The sequence below is a fragment of the Varroa destructor genome, unplaced genomic scaffold (assembly GCF_002443255.2).
Source record: "Varroa destructor unplaced genomic scaffold, Vdes_3.0 BEIS01000005.1, whole genome shotgun sequence".
Lineage (NCBI taxonomy): Eukaryota > Metazoa > Arthropoda > Arachnida > Mesostigmata > Varroidae > Varroa > Varroa destructor.
The window spans coordinates 30,492,924-30,520,569 of NW_019211458.1; the positions used below are offsets into that span (position 1 = coordinate 30,492,924).

Below are 27,646 nucleotides of genomic sequence, written 5' to 3' on the forward strand. Positions count from 1 at the left end.
GTCTCCTATTGCAGGATCAGCGGGTATGTCCACCACTGACCATCTTTCCGACATCCCAACTCTCTGCTACGCTGAATCAACAGATTTCCTCTCGAGTGGTGACACGGTTCTGACTTGTGGGAGCGGCTCAGCCATGACATCGCTAGCTGATGGCAGCACCGATGACTATTCAGATATCTCTGCCCAGACGCGCTCCTCGGTTTGGCGCTGGTTTCTTCGGTCAGGGGATCGTACGCATGCGAAATGCCGAGTATGTGGCGTTGCCTTACGGATTCCAAATGGCGCGACGACAGGCCTCAGCAAACATATCCTCACGAAACACAAACGAGACCCCAATACGGCGGTACCGCCCCCTTCATTTGGCACTACTGGGCCATCACATTTCTACGGAGGTTCATTACGGGGAATACCAAGAACACCAACGGCCAGTGCTATATCAGCGGCCGTCTCAGATCTCGTTGTTAATATTGACGATTTATACCCATAGTTTGTATCAAACGAAGTCAGTTGACTGGCAGACGAACGATGATTTGTTGAATCTATTGATCCCCATGTCGAGTTCTATCTAATATATGCGAGAATGGGGCTAAAGTGAACATTTCGTCCTAAGTTCTTTCCTTTACAACCAGTTTAAAGAATCTCGCGAGTGTTAAGCCGTAATATAGCTATTGATTTTATCTATTTATTCAGCATCTACTTGTGTTCGTTGGCGTATTAATCGGCTTTGTGCAACAAAATGTGCAAATGGGTCTAAAAATCACTCTGTGTATATACAACTGTCCACTTTGACCCCACTTTCTTCTACATAATAGGTTAACGGGAGGCAGATTGCGTTTGATCAGGAAGGTAGGAGGCAAAGTAAGAACGTTTGCAGATACATATGTGCATTTTGATTAATTTGGTAAAGGGAGATATGTATGACATACCATGTATAGAATGTATGCATGTTTTGTGTACATAGGTTGCAGTGCGTTTGTCCTAAAAAACCTGTCATACTACCTATGGGAGTGTAAGGGACACATGTGCTTCTACTAAAATCGCAAAAGATTAGGAGCTATCGGGCCGCACTCTTTGTATGAGCAGCCTCATTGCACACTGTCCATAGGATCACGGAAGTATTCGTGGTAGCCTCATGCATGTATGCAGTAATAGGCACCTTTGACACGGTTATAAATTTAACAGATGAAGAATAAGGGACGGTAAGGAGCGAAAAATTGACAACTAACAAGAAAATGGCTAACGGAAATATAGGTTGATATTTATGATCAGCACCAAAATCCGAGGCTACTTGAGTGAAGTAAAAGCTGAACACTGAGCCATGGATGAATTGAGAAATGCGCGGTATATCCATTTTACTCATGAACGCTATTGACGCTGGTGCCTTTAACATTGGTAGCCTTACACGTAGGTGATCTGTGTCTACGCCAATCAGATCGTCACATGCTAAGTTCCATTCCAAGATCGCTCAAATTTTGCGGTTTCGTAACGTTTATTTTACAGCCAGACATCATCGTTATTGGTGACAGTGTAGAAAACGCATAGAAACCTCGTACACTTCATATCATTGCAAAAAGAAACATTTGTAAAATAAAATAGTTCAATATTAGTGGAGTGTCTGGGATAAATTAGGAGACATGATGTTTGTTTATAAATTGCATTCACACGAAAATGTATCCATGAATCTTTCCCTAGCGCTAGGCATGTTATGTTGAATTCGTTTCGAAACTCCTACAAACGATGATCTCTTTTAATTTCTGCCTAAAAACTTAGCTATCAGAGAGACTGTTTGCTCAAACAACTCCGACACTGACAGTTTAATTATAATTGTGGCATGCGAGTCTCGTTCTTGAATTTTTCCAAATACATAAAACAACCGGAGACAGCAGCTCCTATCTCTTATAAATAATCGGCATTTCCTTCTACTAAAGGCGGAAGAACGCATGCGTGTTTCGATAAACACCTCACTAATATATACCGAAATTTATCCCATACACTTTGTACTTTACCTGGGAAGTTGTAACACCCTAAATATGTATCAGGTTAGAAGGTTGGTTAACCTTTTCAATGCTTCTAAACGAGCCGACACTGGAAAAAGCTAAAAAAAAAAGACACTAAGCACGATTTTTGTTAAACAATGTTAAAATAAATCTTCAAGATTACGTTGAAGAGTCTAACCCGATATAGAGTCACGTTCACGGGTTGTGAAACATGGATGCTTTTTCAGTAAAATTAGGATACTTGGAAAGAGTATCCTTGTACTAAATATTTCAAATTTCGAGCTAGCCATTATTATGTGCAATTACTTCTGGCACCGGCAGTTTTGCCACGTTGAACAAGCTGTTTTGAAAAATGTATACCGTAATTTAACGGAACCGTCTTTGACGGCACAGTGGCTACTGCCAATTACTGATTTACCCAACAATGAAAGCCGGATCAGCAAGGCGGGCTGGCTAGCTATACATCGTAAAATAGTAGCACAACGATCTGTTTAGAAAACAGCTGCGAAAATACCTTGTTCGTTTTTCAGACCTGGCGTCGGTTCTCTTATAGAGACCGAGAGACCAGAAGGCCGACGACATCGAAAGATTTAGAAGCCACAATAAAATTACTGAAACAATAGGCTATCGCTATCCATATTTCGACCCGAACGATAGTAAGTTTAAACATTTGCAGTGGGAGGAAAAATTCCACACCTTATGTAAGTTTTTTACTTATCATATGAACTGTGTATACATTTTTTGGGACACCTTGCGTATTTGAGTTGACCACTTGCTAACTAATTCTTTGGAGATACCTGATAAATGAACCGAAAGTGAATGTAAATAAATGCGCGCTATTTAATATTACTTGATAAGAAGTGTATTAATCAGAGAACATTTTCTTAAAAAAAGCAATGGGGTTTAATAACAGTTACGACTTATATTTCGTTAAACTATAACCCTAGTCTGTAGGGTTCGTCAACGCAGTAACAAGTTGGCCTAGGCCGGCATATTTGGCCGAACGCAGCTTTGGCTAGAAGTGGACATCAGAGGTGATCAAAGAAGAAGACACATCAAAGCTGATATCATGACAGTGTGTGACCTTCCGTATCATGCAGTCCTTCAGAAGGTGCGTCTTTTCCTGGCTACGCAGTTTTGTGAAGGCAACGCGTCTGCTATAGAAATATTTAGTGATTTTCGCGGTAAGAATGAGTGTCTTTGACATTGACAACGCTTGAAAAACGCAGGAGACATCGCAGGTTAGAAGACGTTGAGTCGTTGCTGTTTTTGTAGCTACGCCGATTAGACCTGTACAATAATGTAAATAGCTCTATTATAAACGTGTAAATAGAAAAATAATTATAATAAAACCTCATTGAACGATAATAACGGCTGCAATGGAAAACATCTTTGTAACCTTTTTGTACTTATGTCTATATGGATTTTTTTTCACTACGTTGATAACATCTGAGAAACTAATGATTTTATGTAAAAAACAAATGATCTGTCGGTCATGGCTAGCATATTTAGATAGCATAGAAACTGGTGTTTCAATGAAAATATTATAACGTACAGAGCTAACAATGACCTTTGCTTACAGCAGGCAGTAATGATTTCGGTAGATTGAAACTATTCGGTGCGGCGTGCTCTGACCGCAGGACGATCCAGTGCCGAACAATGAGAAACATCGTGTGCTTTCTACGTCGCCGATAGAGAAAGACAAACAAACAGCCTGCTATCTCGATCAGCGCCTGTACAACACAATGTCCAATATCCAAATAAAAATGTGGAAGCTTTTACTTGTCCCGTAATGACGGTTTCCATTGTCCTCTCACTTGCCATTTTACAATATGGGCGTCACCGCCTGGCAGCCTACAGCAAGGAGGTCAATTTTGAACTTCTCGTTCGTACAGAACGTAATAGGTTTGAAAAGGCTCATTGGTTGAAGTTACGTACGTAATAAGATAATTGTTTACGAAATTCATTTGGGCGAAAGTAAGCTATTTACAGTTAACAGAATTTTTACGTCTCACGCTGGTTCAACGTAAGAACGCCCTTGAATTATATATCACCACTTATACGAAGTATTATTGCATTAATACAATTATTAGACAATACTGCAAAAAATAGTCAGACGTTCTTTATCGCTGATAGACTTTTTCTATCGAGAACAACTAAAATGCTATTTACGAATCTACTCGTTGGTATTTACGTCGGTAGTCTGCGGGACGTTAGCCAGCGTGTTTTTACTACACGTAAACTGATTTACAATGCGCTTGAAAACGATAACAGGTCACTATTGACGCTTCCAGTGAAAACTTTTCCGACGGTTGTATCAACCTTGGTCGTATCAGTTCCCCCCCGAACGACGCCGCCCACCCATTGGACTCATGCGAACTGGGCTGAATGGCCAGCAGCTGAGTATGTCATGTCACGTCGTGCGAATCCTCTACTAGTTGTAGACGATTTCCTTTACCGAAAAAACGGTCAACCAGGAAAAAGCGGTCAACAGTACTGGGTTTGCATCACCCGCGGATGCAACGCCAGAATTACGACAGTGTACGATCACGTTGCGGTAAGACCATACAGACAAGTGTATACACACACACAGTTTCAGTGTTTTTTTTTTTGCGTTACTATTGTCTCGAAATAGATTTAAAGGGAAAAGCCGTTGTCAGATGGTGGCGACACCCTTTTACCATCGGCGATATCCAGATAGCCATTTGATGATACCGAATCGCGCAATTCTCTGTATTTTGTTCGATTCCAGATGGTTCCACCACTGCATAGTCACGAGCCTTGCCCAGACCACGTTGAGAAACTAAAAATTGCTGGTGCTGCGAAATTGGCCGCATTAAGTAGTAACATTGACTTTCCAGACGATGACGATGAAAACCAATATCGTCGATGATCTTCTTCTGCGTCGCTCACCGTGTTTTCATTCATGGTGCAGTCATTTACCTAAACTTATTGCCTAAACCTATATCCAACCGTCGTGTATCGTACGGGGCAATCACTAATCCAGTCCAAATAGTTAATTTTGTATAAAATCATTCTTAACATATCCAATATACCTTCTCAGTACATATTCTCGATTATATGAAGGAAACGAGAAACGCCTTTTAATCCTAATTTTAAATAGCATTTCAAATAATATACGCTATTTTAGTGACCGCAGCAATAAAACACGGAATCATCGGCAAGAGTACGATATGCCGTTATATATATATTGACTATTGAAAAAACGTTAGAAGTGCTCATTGGGATGTTATTAAAGCTATTTGTTCGCTATTCAGGTAAAACTTGTTTTACCCCGTTCGTTCCATTCCGATCGCGTGCAACAATTCATGACGGATCCCGGAAGCAATTGGATTAAATATACAACTTGGCCCTAGGCCTTGAATACTTCTATCGACTATATAAACCTTCTCTCGTGGCTGACTTAGAGTTACGTATCAGGCCGAGCTAACGAATAATAATTTATGGCACCATATAGTATTATATTAGAAACAAGTATGTTTCCTTGCTACTAAATTCCACTCAGGACAAATGGCAATTATAATAATTTACTACTGTGTGAAAAACAAGTTGATTTCCTGCAGAAGTTTCCATAACACAGTTCATGTTCATTCTTCGCATCTGACCTGGACACACGTTATTACCTATGCATTGCTAAATGTATCGTTGGCCACAGACGATACGGACCATCGTTAACTTACAGAATCGACCTAGCAAACTGAATAGCAAATAAGCAGATATACTCTGTAAAATGTTTACGAAGAAACGTTGTGTTTCTTTCTGTGAAGCCGGCTGAAAGCTTTAAATAGACCGTTCATTCAGGGCTTGAAGTTCCGGCTCTCTAACCGGGACGAGATAGAGCGGAAAGAACAAGTGGTCTCGCATTGCTCACCGAGTCTAAGCTTAGGCCGACGCGCGCATGGCTGGCTATAGCACAACGGATGCTTCTCTATCGACCCTGTTACACATTGATAGGAACTGGCTAGTTCACTCGTTTTCCATAAATATAAACCACTGAAAATAAGATAACGTATCGAATACCTACGACGATTATTTGAAACAAATGTGTAATAAACGTACTATAAATAATATATATATAAAAGGAAACATGTACGGCTATGAACCTCGTGTAACGGCAACTGAGTTTATTGTTAGACAATCACAGCTGCAAGAAGAACATCGAATAAATTATGAAACAATATTTGGGCTATTATTATTATTATCATTATTTGTATTTTTTTCAACCATTTTGTGGTTGCACTGCGTTTATTATCTAGACAAATGAGCATGCGTAGAGACCTTTTTCATCGCAAAACTTTGGCGGGCGTGAATAATAAGCCTACGATTAAGATTACAATTAGGTTTGTCAATGTGTGGCGTCTTCTTGTCCATGTTAAATAGGCGTTGTGAGAAAGCTGGCGCATACCAGTAAAATGTCCCGTTTTTTTCAGGTAACAATGGATGGAATGGATAAAGCTCAAGTAGCAAACATCCAGCCTATGGTGTAGTGGTCCCATCTGTAGCGTCTGGATTGAAATTGAACGTCGAAATCAATAAACAATAAAAACATCAGTTTTTATTGTTACACTGGATCTTGCTATTAGAGACAAAAATTAGATCACTTAGATCAGGCTTAAGTGAACGTATTAGGCTCTTCTATTGATAACTAATCGCCATTAGTATATCATAAAATATCAGTACTTCACAGCCGAACTACATGCCGAGCACAAATGGTATATTGAAAAGGAAGAGACCTGACAAATGAATTACTTCGCAAACAAACATCTCGTCTCGAATGAAAAACAAATTGACAACACCGACAAATCATGTCAATAGATAAGGGAGATCCAGTAGTGATGTCAACTAACTAGCATAATTTATTTTCAGCGATACTCGCGGCAAACCTCGTTAAGCACGAGGTCCTATCAAAAGAAGTAGAGATGGCCGAGCTCATGGCGCGCTCACCTGTCTGGGCATGGTTTCTGCCGACGGAGGGTTTCGCACAGTGCCGTGTTTGTGCCGTCCCGTATACGATGTCGCCCGGAGTCGAAGCGATTTTGTCAAAACACGTTGAACGAGCGCATCGAACACGCGCGGATGATCTTATCACACTCAAGATACTCATGTTCAAAGCCGCAGCTACTGCCGGAGAAGTAAGACGCTCCACCAAGAAGTGACCTAACGCCTGAAGATTTGATCGGCTTCAAGCGAAGCGTTGGAAGCAATGGCCATTGTTATGAATAGACGACCCCATTATTTGTGCATTTGATAACTACATCGCAATAGAGCACGTAGAATGCTTCATTAAAGCCAGAAGGAGCCAGAATGGAAATCGTGATAGCCACCGGACACGTATTTATATTTGCGTTAAGGCAATAGGCAGTAGAGTAGAGTACTCCAGCATCCAGGTTAGAAGCGATCGTTTTATCAATGCTGGCCCGCTTTGTGTAAATGTATTCTTACTATCAAACCAGGAAGATTAATCATTTATTGCAAAATGCTATTAAAATTATCAGTTATCGAACAAGTGGTCCTCTGATGCCAAGTTTGTTAGTGACCTGCTCAAACGCTTGACTCGTTTATTGCTCTCACATTGATTTCTATGAAAAGTGATATTCTGATGAGTCATATACCCTAAAAGTAGACCCATAACATCGAGGTAGAATTAGTAGACGGGGCTCGTTCCATTTACGGTACTTGAACACCCATCATCGCCGGATAGTGATGAGAACGCAGTGAACTGGTGCTAGGGGGCAGGCGAATTGAAAATATAAGGTCATAGAAGCAAAAAAATTCTATCCGGCTGAGCGGGCAAGCTTCGCCTGCTTAGCATAGGATCGCAACTGGAAAAAACACAGAGATCAAATAAAACCACATTTTCCTTTCGGTAAGATGAATTGTACGATGAAATCTGGAAGGCTCTACGGAACACTAGTATGGGTCTTTTAGAAGAACGGATTTCAAATAAATGTAAAAAACTGCGCTATTTCTTCTGTGCGCCTTTTCTCCTGTTATAATCTTATCAGCAAATCATCATAAATAAAAGTGAATGAAGAGGAAAGTCCTATGCGGTTCTTAACAAAGGATCAAACCAAAGAGAAAAAACCATATAAATCACAAGTGCATATGATACACATCGCACTGTGTGCGGCTGGTTTAAGAATACCGCTATGATACTGTTATTGATAGATATCTATTACATAGGTCTTCATGCATGAATTCTATGTGTATTTACCTATTGAAAGCGAGGCCAGGACCACGTTTCTACGACCAACGACGTAGACATTCATTTAGAGTGAACCAGAATAGGCAACCATTAGGAACGAACGGCAACCCCGCACTTCGTGCTTGAAGATTGCGCTTTTCAGCTTTTGCTAGAAAAGCGTAATTACGCTTGTGAATACGTCCCTACATTTCTATATAAGCATGAAACATTACGTGCGCGTGTTGACGCCCAGCAGTGCATGGGTAATGTTAATTTCTATATGTGAGTAAATGGCTGGACAGTATAAAAGAAAAATCTTTAATATATACATAGATACCAAAATCTCTACATATATATATATATATATACACTGAATGGTTTTCTTGGTATTTTCCCTTGTCATTGCATTATCGGTTGAAATTTTCTGATTTGAAACAAAGACTGAATAAGGCTGAGAGGAAGAATAAGGTAAACGACATTTCTTACTGCATTTACACATACAAATATGTATTACTATTAAATGATAATGGTGACAAGGTTGTGTTGCCTGAAAATGGTCCGGCAATATCGAATATACCAACGACATGTTAATCTCAAGGTGCAGTTTGTACATAGAGAAACAAAAGATACTGAAATGATCTGTTGCTATTAACATTATTATAAAATAAAAACGATAATAAAAATGAGTCGAGGCAACCTTACTCGCATAGCGCATTTAATATATGCATTACCAAGAATGTACTGCTTTTTTGCTTAGTTTAAAATTTACAATTTAAAGCGAACGTCTCCGTATATTTTCTTCTAGTAGGCAAAATCACATCTATCTTTTATTACGAAAACAAACTCACATAGAAATATGGTCACTTCTTTTTTACCACCACTTTAAACCCTAAATGTTGAGCAACAATATTCAGTTTACAAAGCTGTTCGTCTCTTTTTTCAAACTTCAATGGCTGAAGTAGGACAAATTGTTTCTGGACACTTCCTGTCAGCTCGCAGCCCGCCGTAACCATGACACACGTCGTTTTTCTTCCACATTCCTCGATACCAAGCCGTCAGAGGCCAAGTCGGTCTATAAGATACTTCGCCAATACTGGATTTGCAGGCAATACCAAGACATTTCTAACCGGTGATCAGCCATACGGACATTTCGATAAGTTCAAAGTACGCGGCATGGCGCTACTGTCCATGCAGACGAAATTTGCGATCCAAGTGGTTACACGAAGTGCCGCTTTTGCGGCGTCGGTCAATAGAAAACATCTCGAAACAGACACGGCAATACAATATCGCCTTTATTTTATCGCACTTTTCATTCTCAGCACAGTCGATATGAGCTGTCACTGGTCTAAAGAACTGGTTGAACCATACGGATTCATTTGTAAATCAGTACAATTTATAGGACCATATCAAACTGGTATTCAACGACAACAATAGTTTTACGAATTGATCCAAAATCTCATACCATAAGATCATATGTTACTATCACTGGTTGAAGATAATTGTGATGGAAACAAATTATTTTAAACGGGCAAATTAATTAAACTCGTATAGGTCCTCATGTAGGAAGATGGAATATCGCTGTGTTCGTCCATTTCCAATAAATCGGGCCAGAACATACGATCGACGAAATGATGACCCAATGTCGAAATTAGCAGCTGTGCAGACATAACAGACGTTTTGGACGTACTAGAATGCCTGCATATCAACAATATTATAATTAAGTCATTTTTAGAGCTCGTCATGCTAACGTCCAGTTGTTCTTACAGGTTCCTCGAGCGATGGATACGGACAGAAATTAGAAAATCACAGCAGCACCACCTGACGAGATCTTAGCGTCAGAAGCAAGATCTTTCAGCGCCGTCTACAAGATCCACGCAATGGCCGGAGTAACCAAACAATTCAACCTGCGGCTGACTCTCAGCAGTTACTCCCTGTATACTGTATATCTATAGTCTGAGTTGTGAGGTATTACTACGGGGGAAGGGGGATTACGGTATGAATGGGCTTACTGAGATCCCAGCCGAAAGCTGCGATTGGCAGGTTCGCATTGCGAAGTGTCAGCTCCGATACGAAGTACGTTTTATAAGGTACGCTTCTTTAGATTGATGATTGGATTAGCGGCCTATTCAACTGCATACCTGCCTCCTGGTTCTGGGTTAAAGACCCCAATCATTTAAAACATCACTGACAGACCTGAAACGGTGTGGTGGCTAGTCCAGCACCCAGGTCCAGTTCTTTCCTTGAAAAAAACAGGCATTTCACACACACGAGAGTCAATCACAAGAAATTTTCGTACGAAGCAGTCTGTGCAATGCGCAAGTTCCGTGTCGAATAAAAGAGCTATGTTCTTATGTTGACGCAACTAGCGTTACGTTACAGTTAGTTACAGTTCTCATTATGTAAAAAGAGTATGATTTTAATCCTCGTAATAATAGCACAATATCAGCACATGGGCCAGGGCCTACCTGGGCTCCCCAGGCAGCTCAATGGGATAATGAATGCATTTACGTAATCCGTATTCTTACCTTAGAGGTTCACCCCACAGATAAAAATAGCTAAATTCATAAGTAGACGCAATCCAATAACCAAGTGCCGCTAACCAATAACACCGATTTCCGATGTTTACTTACAGAAACAACGCTAGCTATAGTGGAGTTTGACTTAGACGCCGACGATTACACTTGCGTCACGTGTAGCATCACTTTTGCGACAAGACTGCAGTTTCTAACCCATCGACTCGAGGATCATCAGGCCCAAAAAGGTAACGAACTCTCAGAATCACAACGGCCTGCTGCACAACAATGTGATATGCATTATGATGAGCTCGTCGAAGCTCACTAAACACTCCATAGCTGATTAAATGGATGGCATAATTGAATTCAGCAGATTAGAGAATCCATAATGATCTCAGATTGTGAGTAGCATAATATGCTCTTTCATGAGTCAACAGGTAAGCATTTCGTATTAGGAATGGAACACTCACCTAAGAAGCCGCAGAGTAATGATTTGTTCGTACAGAGATCAGTGGACCGACGTCGAGCTTCACTTTCTTTTACTTCAAATTTTCATACATAAAGATCTGCCATCTTCCTTGACATCAGGCTTTATCGTGTGCAAAGCGAACTCAAGTTCTTATTTACGTCGAGGTTTGAGGTGAAAAAACATGAAACAAGGAGACGAATTAGTAAAACATTTGTCCGGTAGAGCTCATTCATGAGTCGACTGTCTGCAAACAAAAGTTCCGAAATTAGCTACACAGCATCATTTGCAGGAACTCATAGACAAGAGAGACTAAACGTCATCCATGAAAATCTGCTTAGAAAATTTCGTTCATGTTAATAGAACCATTTGTTTAAAAGTTTTTCTGACTGCGGCAGAAAACAAATTCTTTTGGCTGCTGGCTTCGCCCAAAAGATGTGCACGTTGTTTGATCAGATCGCAGACCGGTCGCCATCTTGGATCGCAGATCTGGCGTTAACGCTGCGAGCTACTTACGAATAGCTGACAGCAGATCAGGTGCAATGTGGCGCAACAATTGCATCTTTGAAGTTGAGTACGTTATTATTATATCGGTCATTTTGAAGTACGAGTCCATCCCCTTTTGTCATTTAAAAACTAGTTGACCCGTATGATTTTTTTTTCCTGTTCAATACATTTGCATCATAGCTCGATTCACAACTACCAAACGAAAGAACGGCTCCGGTGATAACGACTGAGGAATTTAGAGAAATTACCTCGACGCATACGAAGTCCTCGTAAGATTCCAATGAAATAGAACATTTTACGCATTGATAAAGTCTTTTATAGAAAAGTACGTCCAGTGCTTTACAGTTATCTGTTTACTCCAACCCAAACTAATCTAATTTCCTTGTGTATATATATATATAGCCGTCCGCCATTTTCCTTGCCGTAGCTGATCGTAATTGTCGCTGGTATAGCCTAATGTGTTTCACAGACAGGCGGGACCACTTTTAAACATTTCTACGAACCAACGCTTATTCGACTAATGATTATGGAGAGGTTTTTAAGAAACGAGAAATCAAAGGCCTCTATGGACGCTATATCTGTCACGTACGAGTCCTTCGTGGATATTTGTCTAGGCAAAAGGTTTCCCTATCCATTCGTGCCTCTCTGCTTACGAGTTTTTATCATGTTCTAAATTTGTTTTGGATTCGTATAGAGCAAAAGGCGAACCTTATATAAATTGTACAGTGCGGAATAATTGCCTAGGAGTGCAGATTAAGTAGTGGCGTTAAACATGCTCATTGGTCTGAATTGTAGCTGGCCGTCACTACGAATAGGGGATGTCCTTTACAGGTGTTTATGTTTGCCCAGAGTGCAAGTATAGTTCGGCGAGGAAACCCGACGTACGCAGACATCTGCAGGTTCATTTGAGCAGTCCGGGTCACGCCTTCAAATGCAGTGTCTGCGGTGGAGACTTCAAAAACTACCGAAGTTTGTCATCGCACATTAAATGTGTGCACGGTTACAATAACGTGCCCAACTTCGGTTAGTTGAAAATAATTTCCTGCTTTTTATGGTAAAGGTAAATGTAGCCTTTTGTTTACTTTGCGGCCCTTTACCGCCCTTTCAGTTTTACAACAATATCTGAAGTAATTCGTAACGAAGCGAGCTAGCCTCTGAACTGGGTACATACGAACAAGTAAATGATCGAGTGAGAAACAGCCCCTATTACGAGTTATAGGTTAGGATTATCGTACGAGTTGCCAACGCGGTATTAGTAGGTTCATGCGCCAAAATAGTCCCTAGTCACAGTCAGTGATGAAGCTTGAACAAGCAGCGCAAAATCTTTCTCTATCACTGTATGGAAATCACATAATGAACTCCTGTTCCATTACAGAGCTCCAATGTTGGCAGGCTAACGCAGTTACTTATTCAGGCTTGAATTAAGCACGTTCTGAACGTTTGTCTGTTTTTGCAGTTCCGCAACCGCCTTCAAGCTGGACGCGTCAACAAGACTAGTCAAACGGATATAGTCACTTTTTACTTTATTTAAGTTGTGCCGCACAGAAAGCTATTTATTTGTTATTTAGTCTGATAAAGATATATAGCCTTATATTTGACCATTATATATATATACATTATAAACCACATGACGGAGGCTGAAATGATCCCTTAATATAAAATATAAGAAAATATTATACATATTTAGAGAGAGGAAACGCAAAATGTAAATAAAAGGCTGTGTATTGTACGAAATACACATTGTGGTGTTTTAACGTAATTTAATAATCGTTCTTCTTTGTACCGTCAGATTTTTGGTGTTCATAAATAAAAAAATCGTAGTTTTCCCACTCGTACGTAACTCCGGCCCCCATAGTAACACGTCTGTGTTCTTCCAGATAATAAGACCGGATGGTCGATGGACGGACCGGGTCAACGTAAAATCATCCTGCCGCTTGTTGTTGAAGAATGTCCGTTTCGAAAAAGACTATGTTACAATTAAAATAAAGAGTTCATGGCCAAGAGCATGTACGTAATGACTTTGCATGCGATGAGCCGCCGCCATTATTTGTTTGGTATAATTTCCTAAATGTCGTGTGTGTTCAATCAAACACGCTGCATATTGATTTATCTAGTTTTAGGCCTAGTCGTTCTTATCAATTATCAACGCTAATCACAAATCTAACGAATTGGTTAGGTGGTATCGTTCCTGGTGAAGACGAGTTCCTGCGACGGCTTGTTCAAGCACGCTTTGAGTGCCCGTACTGCGATTATCGGTGCTTCCGCAAATACGACCTCGACCGTCACGTCCGAAAACATACGGGGGAGAAACCTTACGGATGCAACCAATGCGAGATGAAATATTCACGCCTCGAACATCTAAAAAGTCATATTAAAGCTAAGCACATGTGCCAAATATCACCCCTAGTGTAACTGAACGTATCCCGTTCAGCGCTACAGTACGACCCTTCACAACGGTCCACCTATTATGTAACTATTCTCGTTGCTCGAAATCGTGTTCCTTACCCTCCTGCTACACCGGCTCTGTATCATATTCCCTAGCTCTCCCGATATTAGTTCTGATGACTCTGAACCATAGCGAGCTTCAAATAGGGCAGTGATTGCATTAGCAAGTCGACTAAACTCACGGTGGAGATCTGCGACTACTACGAATTTTTTATACCCGAGTACGGAACCACGCTACGTGTATCAGACGGTTTTCTCCTTTGTTAGCATGATCAACCAGGATTTTTTAATCTTGATGGAATGCTTGTTCTATGGTGCTATATTGAAGGTATAATGAGAAGTCCTTTCTTTTGCATAGTTCATAATGCTATCACTTGGAAACTAGAATGCTACGGCTGCGGGAAAATGGGGTACCAATGAAACACTGATCACAGAAAGCAGGTAACAGGGGTCCATTTCGTTAATGTCGTACAACAGCAATGATGATAATGACAGCAACAGATCGCACGAATTCGTTTAAGGTACTACTAAAAGCGCAATCAGACTAGCTCCGATCTCTTCTGGCTTCCACTGATCGTGGATGTTCGTGGGCAAGAAGCCGGTCGCGCAAAGGCTCATTACTCTATTAGAAATGAAATAGAAAGAAAAAGCTCGCGTGGCGCCATTTCTTTCACTTATACAGTAACTGATTATCAGTTAGTTGGGCTTGACGCATCAATAACGAGTGAGTTAATTACACATGACGGATGTTCCATGAATAGATGGATGTGTACGCATGTTTATAAAGACGAACGAAAGTTTAACTTATAGACACAGCCAGTAGCGTTTGTGTGAGACGTCTATTTTATCGTGTAAAGTATCGAACTATCATACTAATGCGGATATAAACACTTGTGAAATGTGGTATTAGCACCATACGCGCAATACCGAAGAAAAATTATCAGGCCAATTGTAGGCGAAATCCTTAAGGAATCTGGAAGAGACTGGGACCTATCCGGATCACGTAAACCACGGGCTTCAGTATGTCTATTATCAGTTAAAACATCTAGTTGGCACAACTAGCCATATCATCAGACAATGATAAGTGATTCCGCTACCCATATGCATCGTTTTGACACGCACACAGACACACAATCGAATGTATCAAACTGAATTAAAAATATATTATCAGATTCGTTGCTTGTTTTCGTGAACAAGGCAATAAGCTGTTCTTATCGACGCTCAAACTCTACCGAATGTTTACGAGTGCTGAGTGAGGAGTCGATCTTTTCGTAAAAACGGAACGCTGAAAATGTGGATGACACGTCAGTGTCTGGTACTAGGTCAATACATAGTACTTCATGGCGCCCACAGAGGACACACAACGTCGTTGGTCTGCGGCTAGCTCAGCCCAACACGAACCGTGACGCCTGATACCATACCATTTTCTAGTATGGCTTGTTGGTGTTTACATGGAATTATATGATTATTGTATTACTACTACATGGATACGTTTCCTTAAAAGGACATCGGCCTAGTTTTATCTCATCATACTGCTATACTGCGTTATTGTGTTTTGTTTTCTTATGGGGAAGGATCTCTTTAGCATATCCAGCCATTGTCGGCAGGAAATTATTGGCCGTACAATATTCATGAATAAACAAGGGCTTGGACAACTACAAGTAGTAGGTCCTTTTTCTGTACTGAACCTCTGTTGATCTCAACAGCTTTAACACTTTGCATACGTTTTGCCATTTCTGCGCAAAACTAAAAAAAGTCGACCAATAGAAAAAATTTGTCGTTTTTTTCCCAAAAACTACTGTAATTTTTCCTGTTACCTTGGATTCAGGAAATAATACTCATTTTACGAAGTTCCTATAGAAGTATGATTGCCTTCCTATAAAATATATTAGCCATGGATGCGTGCCCTTTATTGCTTTAGTAATAGATATATAGATATTGATATATGTTGTTACACATGTGAGTGGCAGTTCAGTGTGTCTCTAGTATAGAAAGGAACTTACCCTTATTCTCTTACACATTAGAGAAAATTTTAATCTGAGTACACTAGTGATTCCTATCTTGTTTGTTTTAAAACTGGGTAGATCAGGCTAAGCTTTGAACCATGAAGGGTAATGGCAAAATCTCGTTGGGCATCATGTTTGTCAAGGTTCCATTAACAAACACGTTAGTCTTAAAGGTCAATCCGAAGGAGGTGACTGATTATGTGTAATGCATTCCGAGTCCTTGTAGCTTTGCAGGCCAAAATTAGACACTGGAAATATTTGAAGTCGATAGTGTTAAGGCGTCGGATTTAAACGGTTCTAGTAAGAAATAGATAGCCCGATCACATACAGCGGTAAAGACCTATTATCTTCCCTTGATTTTATCATTTTCTTTTATATTCGGATCTTCATAGACGAAGTGACTGAGCGAACAGCATTTGAAACGCTTGATTTTTTGAAGTACTACTTTACGTGACATTGTCGTACCAACAAAACGATACATGAGGTTCGTACTCTTGTTTAGCGCGGTTTCCGAGTCGCTTCGAGATAACTTGTTTAACCCTAATTAGGCTCACCCAATACGATCACGATGACAAGCAACAAGCAAACTGTGAGCTTGCTGCAGGCGATTCGGGCAGATGAAGTATAAACGGCTCATATTTACGCTGACGAAGGTCGTCCCTAAAAGCTGTCCTACAAACGTGGCTCGACGTGCCGCCACCCATTAACGTACTTAATTTTAACTCAATAGTATATAGATAATAACGACATACGTTCATCATAACCAATAATAACGACCTTATGTACTACTAGTTTCACGCAAAAAGCGTATGACCTAATACTCTCAACTTCAGTCTCTAACAGCGGTGATTGGAGATTATTACCATATATATATATATATATATATATATACATACACACACATATTATAAAATGTTGAAATCAAAACATAAACGATAAAGTGGATAATATGAATGACGACGAAAAACAAAGCGAAGAAGAAAATAATAGAAACGTACCGAGATGTGTGTATCACATATCTTTGGCTATACTTCTTCTAACGGGAGTTGATCCTGTGTGACGCAACTATACAAGCTTACGATACATGGAGATGTGCGACAGCGTACTAGCTAAAAGAACTACATTATAATGAAATAAGAAGATTATATCCAGAAGTGCCATTTGGTCTATCTGACCACCTGTTCTGCCGCCCGACCGACGCTGAAGGCTCCAATGATAAAACGGCGAGCCGATGGCTGGGCGAACGATTCGCACCTTCGTGCCTTATATGGACATATTTTTAATTATAAAATATTATCAACATCAATATATAATTTACAAAAATAGATAGCACAGCCATTCATTACCGTATGTATACGCAAAGATATTGCTTTAGGTACGATACGAACGTAAAAGTTTGTGGCCATGGATGTTACGGCTTAGATCCAGTAGGAACACTGTGCTGTTTTTAAACAGTACCACTACTAGCCGATAAACAGACAAGCATCAACATGCATGCGTTGTTAGCCTTGCAGGTAACATTACCCAAATACTGTGTATATAGCAATATTAACAAAAATCCGTTTTACTGCCTTACATTTGATTGCACTGTGAGAGACAATGAACAAATTTGTCTGCCTTTTGTTTTCCATTCATATTTGAGGTATCCGTGAAATACAATGTTAAGCAAATAACTTCAGAAATGAGTATCAAAAACATGAATAATAATCATAGGTTAAAGCATTCCGTAATCGATTCAGCCAGTGTTTGAATATTGGTTTCTAGTTTATAGATACGTTCTACTTTATTCGTGTAAATTTTATTGTCAGCATAACTTCAAGCGAGAAACAAACAGCAGGGCCCTACTTCGCAAGAACACGGTGAGCGTGAGAAGAAATCTACTTTTTTTTCGGAAGTTCTCGGGCCAGTGATGCGAGCAATGGCTTGGCGATCCGCCCTGTCGTTCTGAACATTCAATGGCAGATTACACGAAGCTTGTACCACGTTCTGGATAAAGACGTCCTTCAATGAGCTGACCGTAGACAGGAAGTTCTGTTTCCGTAGAACGCTTTTGCAACTACCGTTCCCTTTGCGACAGCAAATACTCCGTTGCCAAAGCAAACTACACTGTTGATCCTTTGTTACCACCAAAAAGGGCGATTTTTCCCTACTATCGAAAGCTCGCGCTTAAAATTGATCAGCTGTTGACAGTTGATAGTGATGAGACATTCTGGACGTTTTACCAGAGCTGCGGCAAGCCAGCAACAGACCGGCTTTTTGAGGGTTTTTTTCCTTTTTATTATTATTATATACTAGTATACGGGTAAGCGACCATAGTGCTCTCGGTTTTAGTAAAATATTGCGGATAATCGTAAGAATAAATAAACAATAATGAGCTTTGGTCAGTGCTATGCTGTGCTGGAGGCATTGTGTGAACGCGGGAAAATCTGTCGAATCGTTATATGAATCTTCTTCAACATCTCCATAATTAATGAGCCCGCTAAACAGAAGATTAGTCGAATTTGGACAATCAAGCACGTCATCTTCACTAGGGCGTTTAGGAATATTCGGCGTCGGGTAGTCCATGGGCAATCTTAACTATTTATACGCTTCCTAATCAGATCCGTTTGCGTTCCTCGTCAGCCACCGTATGATCAGAGTAGATCTGTATTTCATTAATAGGCTAATTAACAACAACGGTTGATGACTGTAACAAACACATACAATTACATTCGAAACATCTCTGAAGAATCAAGTGAAAGCAGTCTAGGTAGAAACCGAGACGATTGGGATACATGAAGATATGGACTTTCCTACTACGTATGCTAAGTTATGGTAATAGTATATTATACCTATGAACTTATACTACTGAATGTCAATAGCAACAGAAGTCGGAACATATAAATCATATAGTGCATATAGAAGTAAGTGGCTAAATAAAGCATTCACCGTAAAGCTGCAACTAGATTGTTTTTTCCTGACAAGTTAGTCCTGATCCGCAGATCTAACTCGCATTGATTTCAATGAAGCGTATATATTAATACACTTGATTTCGATACTTGCAGAGTCAATCTAACGTGATTTCTATCCTTTCAGAGAACAGTATGGTATCGGAACGATCGATCAGTGCAGAATGTCCTTAGTGTCTGCCTGACGTTATGAAATACACAATCGCATCTGTACAGTAAATAGATGTCAGCGAGCTTTATCTTTATTTTATTAATAAAGTGAAAACATTCACATCCTGGCCATTTGTTTCTAACCGCCACTGACACAGGCTGTATTCAGCATTTCTCTATAGATTCTCTTCAAACAATGAGAAGTCACAGAAAACACTTAATAATTGGCTTTTTTCTTTTTACACAAAGCCAGAAACGATCGCGATATAAAAGCTGCTCTCTTGCGGTTTCGACTGCGTTGTATTGCGCGAATAGGCTGAAGCGCGTCGCCTCATTCGTCACTATCAATAAATATCGATTCATGTGATTTTCAGCTTTGGCTGAAATTTCGCGTCTGCTGGAGTCTAATCCGTTTGGCTTAACCCTGCTGCCAGTCCAGCCAAAAAAAACCACAGCCAATGCAAGTGGCCCAACCAGTAATGGAAGTAGCGGAAACAATAATATTATTACAACAAACAGTTCTAGCTCTGAGCGAACGTCCTCGACCCCAGCGCGACGTGGGCCCCTCGCCGGTCAAGGCCCAGACGCACCAGAAAAACCGTACGGATGCACCCACTGCGCGAAGACCTTCAGCAATCGAAACAACCTTAAATATCACATGAGCACGCATATTGGCGGCAAACCGTACAAGTGTAAAGGCTGCGACTACCGTACCGCCTATCCAAGCGGAATCTACCAGCACAATAAAGTGTGTCCTGGCAAGAGGCAGGACACGCAATCTACAGGCCTACAACAGCCAACACAGCAGCCACAGCAACAACAGTCTCAGCAAGCACAGCAACAGCCACAACAAGCACAGCAGGTTGTTGCAGCTGCGGCAGCCCAACAACAGACACAACAAACACAGCAGCAGCAGCAGCAGCAGCAGCAGCAGCAGCAGCAGCAACAAATACACTCGACAACTGCTCAGCAACAGGTACAGCAACTGCATGTGCTTCAACAGCAGCAGCAGGCGCTTCTGCAGCAACAACAGCATCTTCATCATCACGCAGCGGCCGCAGTGGCTCAGCAACAGCATCTTCAGCATCAGCTGCAGATTCCGCTGCATACGCCTCCTCCGCATCTCGCCCATTATTATCAGCAACCACATCATTAAACAACGGCACATTAGGACGTAGAGTACAATAAGCGGAGTTATAACAAAAATGACGATAGCCGTGACAATAAAGACAAACTGACATCATTTAGGAAACAAATCTCTATTTTTATTGTAGTGTTGTCATGTAAACAGGGAAATGAAGGTAATTAATGAAATCTGACAAAGGAATTAAATAAAAAATTGTTCATCTTCGTTAGCACGTATCACACAGCTGGTGCAAAAAGGAAGAAAAATTACATTCCTAACGTGTGACGAGCTAGCTCTGGCGAAAGAAAGACGTAAAGCATGAAGAATATATTATATCTATTATTAATCAGTTTAGCATGTACTAAAGTTCAGTAAAACGTTTATGAGCTTTGGGCATGGGAGACATTTTTTCAGATCTAGCCTAAACAAATTAATGTGATTTGCGTAATTAGATCTGGGACGTAAAGTGGTCAGACTGTATCTACTACTCGTTTTTGTCAATGTACACGCAATCAGACAGAGTGCCTATTCTTTGAGGATCCTGGAATTTGGAAATCAGCAATATCGTTAGTATGTATTCTATACTGTTTCCATGGGTCAAGTCCGTGTAATTTTCTAAGTACAATAACAACTGATTTCATTTGGGGGGAGCAACAATTAGCGTTTTTCCTGCTACAGTAGGCCGAATTTTCGTGTCGTGTGGTCATTTTTTCAATTTGTCATGCGTACGTAATCGCGTGCAGTACGAATCATTACATTTGATAACGTGTGAGACTCCATAGTGGATATGTGAAACGAATGGGGATAGAGCGTTGACGGAGATACAGTTGACTCTGAAGAGGCATTAATTAATTAATACGCTAATTTCTAATGAGTGATCGGAAGTACGAAACAACGATCACTAACAAGCAGCACTTATACGAGATCGCTCATTCTCGTTTAGCTGTAGCACCGTTGGAAATCTTTATTTTTATTAATTATCCCGTTTAGGTGATTATGCGCATAATTAAATATAATCAATAGAAGTAAGTGATGAGAGCAATCTGCTAGTCGAAAACAGCCCGATAGCCTACTTTAGGTGAGCAATTAGCATCATTGTTCACAGTGTTTAGGTCTAGTCTGTGTTCGCCTTTGCTTCTGTCCTAAAGGTCCCTTTTCGTCTTATGATCAAATGTGTTTAAGGCAAAGCCAGCGGATGTATTCCCAGTTGAATAACCCGTATGGACAAGACGATTATTGGTTACAATTATATAGAAGCAGTACCATTTACACGTTATATTGTTCCATTATAATCATCTTGTTGAAGAGTTCCTTTGACGATTTTTGTCAGACACAGATAATTGGCTACCTAAAATCTCTGTCCCAATCTGTGTATACATTGAGAAATTTAACTTATAGTTTCATTTTACTTTACCTTAATATCCGTACATGTTCGAAAGCTACCGGAACGAATTGTATCGTCATCACACGGGGCTGTTCCTTTAACGCGTTCGCCTTCTTAAACCGCGTGGACAGGTTCTCGAAATCACCCTTTCGATATAGCATCCAGGATTTGCTTCCACTAGATGGCCACTCACCGTATTGCTGACGCAAAACAGCTCCCTAAAAGGCCTAACATTTCTCTGAGAAAAAAAAAACAGCATTCAGGACACACGTAGGCCTTCAGCTGAAAATTGCAGACATTATGCTTCGGGCGCCGCAGCCTCTTGTGGCCATAGTTTCGCCAACAGACCCAGGCGATTTTGAGGCTTAGGTTATTTTTCTAAGCCCCAATACCCTGATACCAAATACTTAGTTAACTTCAATTAAAGTGCATAGCTGAATCGAAAAGCACGAATATTTGTTTCCTAAAGAAATAGTAGTATGCAGAGATAGGTAACATACCTGTACAAAGCGCTTTGTCGAAATTGCAAAAGTCGTATTTAGTATTATTATATATCTATTCATCGGCCACATTTAGCAGTAAAAGGAGCTAACTCTAAGCAGACTAAAACAAGGAGAGTTGCTGCCGCCGCCGCCGCTTTTAGGTGTGGCGCAGCGGTAGCTTATTGTCGTAGGGAGCGAAATTCGAAAAAACCCTACATGAGTGCATTGTCCATATACAATTAATTAAATTCCTTAGAGCTAGCGGCAAATGCCAATCTTTTATTTAGCTTTAATTAAGTAGGTCTGATTGAGGAACCTTTTTTTTTCTTTGTTATTGTACAACATGTTTTGTCTATACACCAGCCTTCATTTGAGTACAACCCGCTACCGAATGACATTAAAACATAACGGCCTTTTCGTACTCTATTCGTCATTGTACCAGGACGTGACTATGTCTACACGTTTTCGCAACCTATACATGTATGACCTATGAGCGTACCTCGGGTTTAGTCAACAACGAAATATAGACAAACAACAAGGATCTACATTCATTATCAGATGTAAGTGAGTGTTTCGTACTTAAACGACCAAGGTGCTTATTGCTGCCGACGTAATTACTGCGACGCACTAAGTTGAAAGATAAAAAGAAAGTTAAATCATTAGACCGTCGAATGAACGCAACATCTACGGTGACTTATATATAACCCCTAAACGACGCTACAACGCAACGAACATCCGTTTATTGGATTACTCAGCCTCAATTCCGGTTGCAAAAGCATTCGGAAGATCGTCATTTTTATCACTGCATAGCCATGACAATATATAATGTACATGGATAGAACATTAGTTGCACAGTGAGCTTATCAATATTGGACTACTATTACCAAAATTATTGCTAATTACCACAAGCGACGTTTAAGGCCATATAATAATGTAATTACAGCAGAATATGAATATGATCACTGTATGAGCTCATGCTCGCCGTGCATCGCGTGCTGAGAACTGAACCGTTCGTGAGTCTTAGGTAAAATGCAAATGTCGTTTTTTCCAATGCCGAATTCCCAACTACACCGAAAGAGGCCCTAGTAATAAATCGTACAGCAGTGAACACAAGCTACAGTCACGGATGCAAAATTTATTCCTTAAACTACCTAGCTTGAGAGAACTACTTGAATCTCATATGAAGTAGAAAAAATCCTTAGCGCCGTTATCAATGATTCCGCCGGGTCAGACCCTACGTGAATGAAAAACGAGCCTCTTTCAACACAAAACACAAAGACAGAACGTCGAGCGAACGACTGTAAAAAAGGAAAATAATTGAGACAGAACATTCGATATCTCTCTCTTCTCAGGAGAATCTATTTAATTTTACCCTATAATAATCAAAAGTGGGTTACACTGTATCCGTATTGTGCCATTTCAGTCTGAAGCCGGTAGCATGGCAACGACTTCCGTTAGTCACTTGGTCTTATGTATATGATTGATATTGTCGATCAACTAGGTGCCATCGCCTCGTACGCATGCACGTACGAGGCGATGGCACCTAGCTGACATATATGTAACATAATGCATTATATGAGGCGGCTATTGCGACGAATCAGTCGGACGCTGACTTGTATGTATACAGACTTGGGCATGTATACAAGACGAACGACGGTAGGCACGGAATCCTACACACAAACAAAAACACGGACGGACACACATACAAGCACGTCGTACTCTACGAAAATATCGTATATAATGAGACGTACAATAAAACACGAGATAATTATATCATACCGATTGTAGGTGGATGACGATGACTATGGAAATAATGTAATATTATTTTGTAAACAAGTATATACAATTGCTCGGCTATCCAACGGTGATATGGTTACCATAAGGGCATGTTTACGTGCGGGCAAAATGGTGAAAATATTATTGTGACTATGAAGCCCTTCTATTGAAACTAGAACGACGCGTGTGGAGAGTTGCCAGACGAAAATAGCCAGAGGGAACAAAAGAAAGCAGTAGTATCACGAAAGAGCGTTCAAATAAAATCTATGAATACCACCCACATTATCATTGCACTTAAGCGGGCCATATAGCGAAAATGCTAGCCAAAGTCAAATAATGTCACCCATTGGTTTCAAGATCAAGGGATGAACACATCTCTAGAACCCTCGTAATTACGAAACGCATTTCTAGATTCGTTCGAAACGCGAAATAAAGTACGACCCGTACAATGCACAGTCGTCCTTACGAACTTCGTGACCGTCATATATCTATAGGTTTTGCTGTCGTTTTTTCAAATAACATATACGCATACAATTATACATCGGGAACCTTACTAACGGATTTACGCTCCTTCCAGATCCGGCGATCAGACGCATTGGTAACATGAAGGGATCGCTTCGAAAAACGATTCTAATCAACCGACGTTTCAACCAGATTGCCTCATACAACAATGGTCAACAATAATAAAGGGAAACGGATGTAATATCTGTGCAATAAGAATATAATAATACTGTCTTAGATTGTTGTTACTGTGTGAGAACTAACAAAGTAGGTGTGACTCCACTTCCCACTAGTGATTTGCGAATGTCCCGACGATGGGATCACAAAACCAACCTGAGACCAGCCCGTCCACCATAACGAGCGACCAGGTAATTAACAGATGTTTATTTATGGTATTGCTTGAATTATTATTGCTTTTATTAATAGTACATAGATTAGGGTAGGCGGCAGATTTTATTTTGCTGTGACTCAGCTAATGCGCTAGCTGAGACTGATTGATATTCGTTGTGGGTATTGCCTTCTTTTATTGAAGTAATGGAATCAGTTTATGACCCGATCAGCTTTGTTCCTTATGTTGATCAGTATGAAATCACGCCTATGCGTGGTAACCTTCAATACTGGAACTCCACATCTGTGTGTTGCAGAAGCGGCGTTCCTCGAGGAACTTGAGAAGAACCTCGAAGCGTTCAGCGATATAAACATTGACGATCTATCACCAGGGTTCGTTCCTATAAGTCCCGTAGAGGGCCAGCGATCCTGTTCGCTTGATCCTACCTTAGCTGGCAGTTCAAGGCGCAGAGATCTACCCGTTCTTCATGCTCCTTGCTTAGTTTCAATGGAGACGGAAAATCCCTCACTTGTTTCTACACAGCAACAGGAAGTACCACAGATAGCTACAGAGACCACGATGCCATCTGCTCAATTTTCTCTATCGATAACTCCTGTTCCAAAAGCTTCATCCCCCCAAACGGTGGCAGAGATGGCAGGTGAGCTTCGATTGTTCAAACCGTCGTCTCTTACTATGTTGACACCATCAGCCTTCGGTAGTGCACAGATCGAGGTCGCATCCTGTACTTCAAATGCAGCCAGTGTACCGCCGCCGCCAGCATCCCAAGCTTCATCAACAACGTTACGGCGTTTCGAGACGTTACCTTTTAAGCCGTCCGACGTTGGCCGCACCGTATGCGAGTATTGTAATCGGGACTTTGTCTACCCGGCCAGACTGCTTCGGCATCGTCGAGTTCATACTGGCGAGCGACCATTTAAATGTGAGTTTTGCTCGAAATCATTTACGCAGAAGGTGCACCTCAAGCTTCACACAAGGGTTCATACGGGGGAAAGACCATTTAAATGTGATCGCTGCGTGTATGCTGCTTGTGACGTGTCAGCCTTGCGTAAGCATATGGTAAAACATAGCTCCCAGGAGCGTACCCAACAGGCCCCCAAGCACTCGCAGGATCAAGCAGGACTATCGAACGAAGTACTTGAATTCTCAGAACAACAACAACAACAGCAGCAGCGGCAGCAAAGTCAGTCGGTTCAGCCACAACAGGAACAGCAATTACATCTGAAATCCTCATCGCGTCCCGTGTTGCCCTCGTCCGCACAAGCGGCATCGCTGGAAGGCGCCACGCTTGATTAGTTGGGAACGATCTGAAACGATGTATGAAATGAAAGAAGGAAGCGACGGTGTTAAATATAAAATTGAATATAATACTCGTTTAATGTACTCGTATATGTAGAAAAAGCAGTAACTTTACACACACGATTACAAGAACGTATCGGTGGTGCCGTCACATCAGTGTTCGCAGTTGGGAAATTTGATGACCTATTTAGCTATATACGCTTTCATTTCAAATTTACAATTAACTGGACATATTGCCACTGTTTATCATCTGAAAACTGACGGATTCAATAGCGCACCCAGTTGAGATAGATATAGAAATACATGCATTCGGTTTGTTGTATAAAGTAACGGGAACCTTATCCTGCGGAAAAACTATGAGTAGTCATGTCTGCCCGAATCTGCTTTGAACTTATTTTGTTTTCAGCGCGGCCAGACAGCTCTTATGCCATATCAGTATAAAAAAGAAGCCAGATCAAATGTTCTGAGTCTGTAGATTAATGTTCAATATATTTTGTATGTGCTAGTATGGCAAATACTACACACTGAAATCTAGTTTGAGTTAGATCGAATGAAACCATAGAAAACCAAGTCTAAATGTTTGAAGAGACAATACTCGTTCACCATTTAAGGACGATTAATGAAGATTTGCCTAGCTGTTTACAAACAGTGTTGTTATGTTATTAGCTATGAAAAGAAAGCACGTTTTAATAGGCATTACCTGTATATCTTTACTTTTCTATATGTATTTTGTTCAGAAGGAAGGGTAGCAATGTTGATCTAGTTAGCTTCCAGCTCAGTCTTAACTTTGAGCTGGCTTTTTTCCAAATGTAAATCTTTTTTTACCCTGCATAGTATCACACCACATGTCTTTCAGGAAGAACGTTACGCATCGCTTTGACATGTCTTAACCTGTGATTGTCCGGTAGAAAGTAGAGAAAACTGTCATCGAAGATACACTTTTGCGCGCATTTGTAGATAAGTCAAAAAACCGGAACTGGAACTTTCACATGTATCAATCAACGTGAAGCCCCAATTGAATACGACTATACTTTGTTAAATCTGTCACTGCAGCAACTTGGGTACTGTTGTCCAGAGTTTAATAAATCATATAATTGTTATCGACATATTTTATTATGTGTGCTTTCGCTGAAGTGCTCATTAAACATTTACATTAATCAGCGTTAGCTGAATACTAAAATACTGATACATTGTTGTCTACTCAATAAAAGTGGCCGAATAGATAGAATCGTACTCTCGCACCCGGTAATGCTGGTACTTTTCTCTAGGTGCCATCAAAGCGTCTGACCTGTGCTAGACTGGCCCATTTTTAATTTCACCCCTCGTGTTTATTATGGTAACGCTGTGTAAGACCTGAAACAACTGTTTTTGATCTATTATTTTGCTTGAGCACTGCTCGGAGCAGCTACAAATCTTCGTAATATAATTGGTTGATCCCACGCGAGTTTTCCAGTTGAGGCAAAATGGGCCTTTAATAAATATCGTATGTAGCATG

The 27,646-nt window shown here is 40.6% G+C and overlaps 2 protein-coding genes and 1 long non-coding RNA gene across 9 annotated transcripts; 2 read left to right on the forward strand and 1 right to left on the reverse strand.

Moving 5' to 3' along the window:
* Positions 1-3,522: 3,522 nt before the first annotated feature.
* On the forward strand, positions 3,523-13,447 carry LOC147755542 (uncharacterized). Of its 6 annotated transcripts, XR_015328264.1 has the most exons (7): positions 3,523-4,554; positions 4,750-4,926; positions 6,449-6,499; positions 6,885-10,289; positions 10,835-10,963; positions 12,520-12,711; positions 13,145-13,447. XR_015328264.1 is itself a non-coding variant. In XM_086990030.1 (3 exons), the coding sequence occupies exons 1-2, from the start codon at positions 4,159-4,161 to the stop codon at positions 4,888-4,890; spliced, it is 537 nt and encodes a 178-aa protein (XP_086846156.1). In that variant the 5' UTR covers positions 3,524-4,158; the 3' UTR covers positions 4,891-4,926; positions 5,276-6,219. The 6 variants fall into 6 exon arrangements, 1 of the variants encoding a protein (XP_086846156.1); XR_015328265.1 differs by having other exon boundaries at positions 6,449-10,289; positions 12,520-12,748; XR_015328263.1 differs by having other exon boundaries at positions 6,449-10,289.
* Positions 7,711-11,669, reverse strand: LOC111250888 (uncharacterized). Of its 2 annotated transcripts, none has more exons than XR_015328271.1 (5): positions 11,548-11,669; positions 11,186-11,333; positions 10,833-10,990; positions 8,233-8,371; positions 7,711-7,840 (listed from the first exon to the last, which is right to left on the reverse strand). It is a non-coding gene; the product is annotated as an uncharacterized LOC111250888 (long non-coding RNA). The 2 variants fall into 2 exon arrangements; XR_015328272.1 differs by having other exon boundaries at positions 10,833-10,993.
* A 131-nt stretch (positions 13,448-13,578) lies between the features above and the next one.
* LOC111251271 (uncharacterized) lies at positions 13,579-27,262 on the forward strand. The gene is made up of 4 exons (XM_086990506.1): positions 13,579-13,604; positions 13,677-14,096; positions 19,607-20,390; positions 25,042-27,262. The coding sequence occupies exons 1-4, from the start codon at positions 13,579-13,581 to the stop codon at positions 26,146-26,148; spliced, it is 2,337 nt and encodes a 778-aa protein (XP_086846632.1). The 3' UTR covers positions 26,149-27,262.
* The last annotated feature ends 384 nt before the right edge of the window (positions 27,263-27,646 follow it).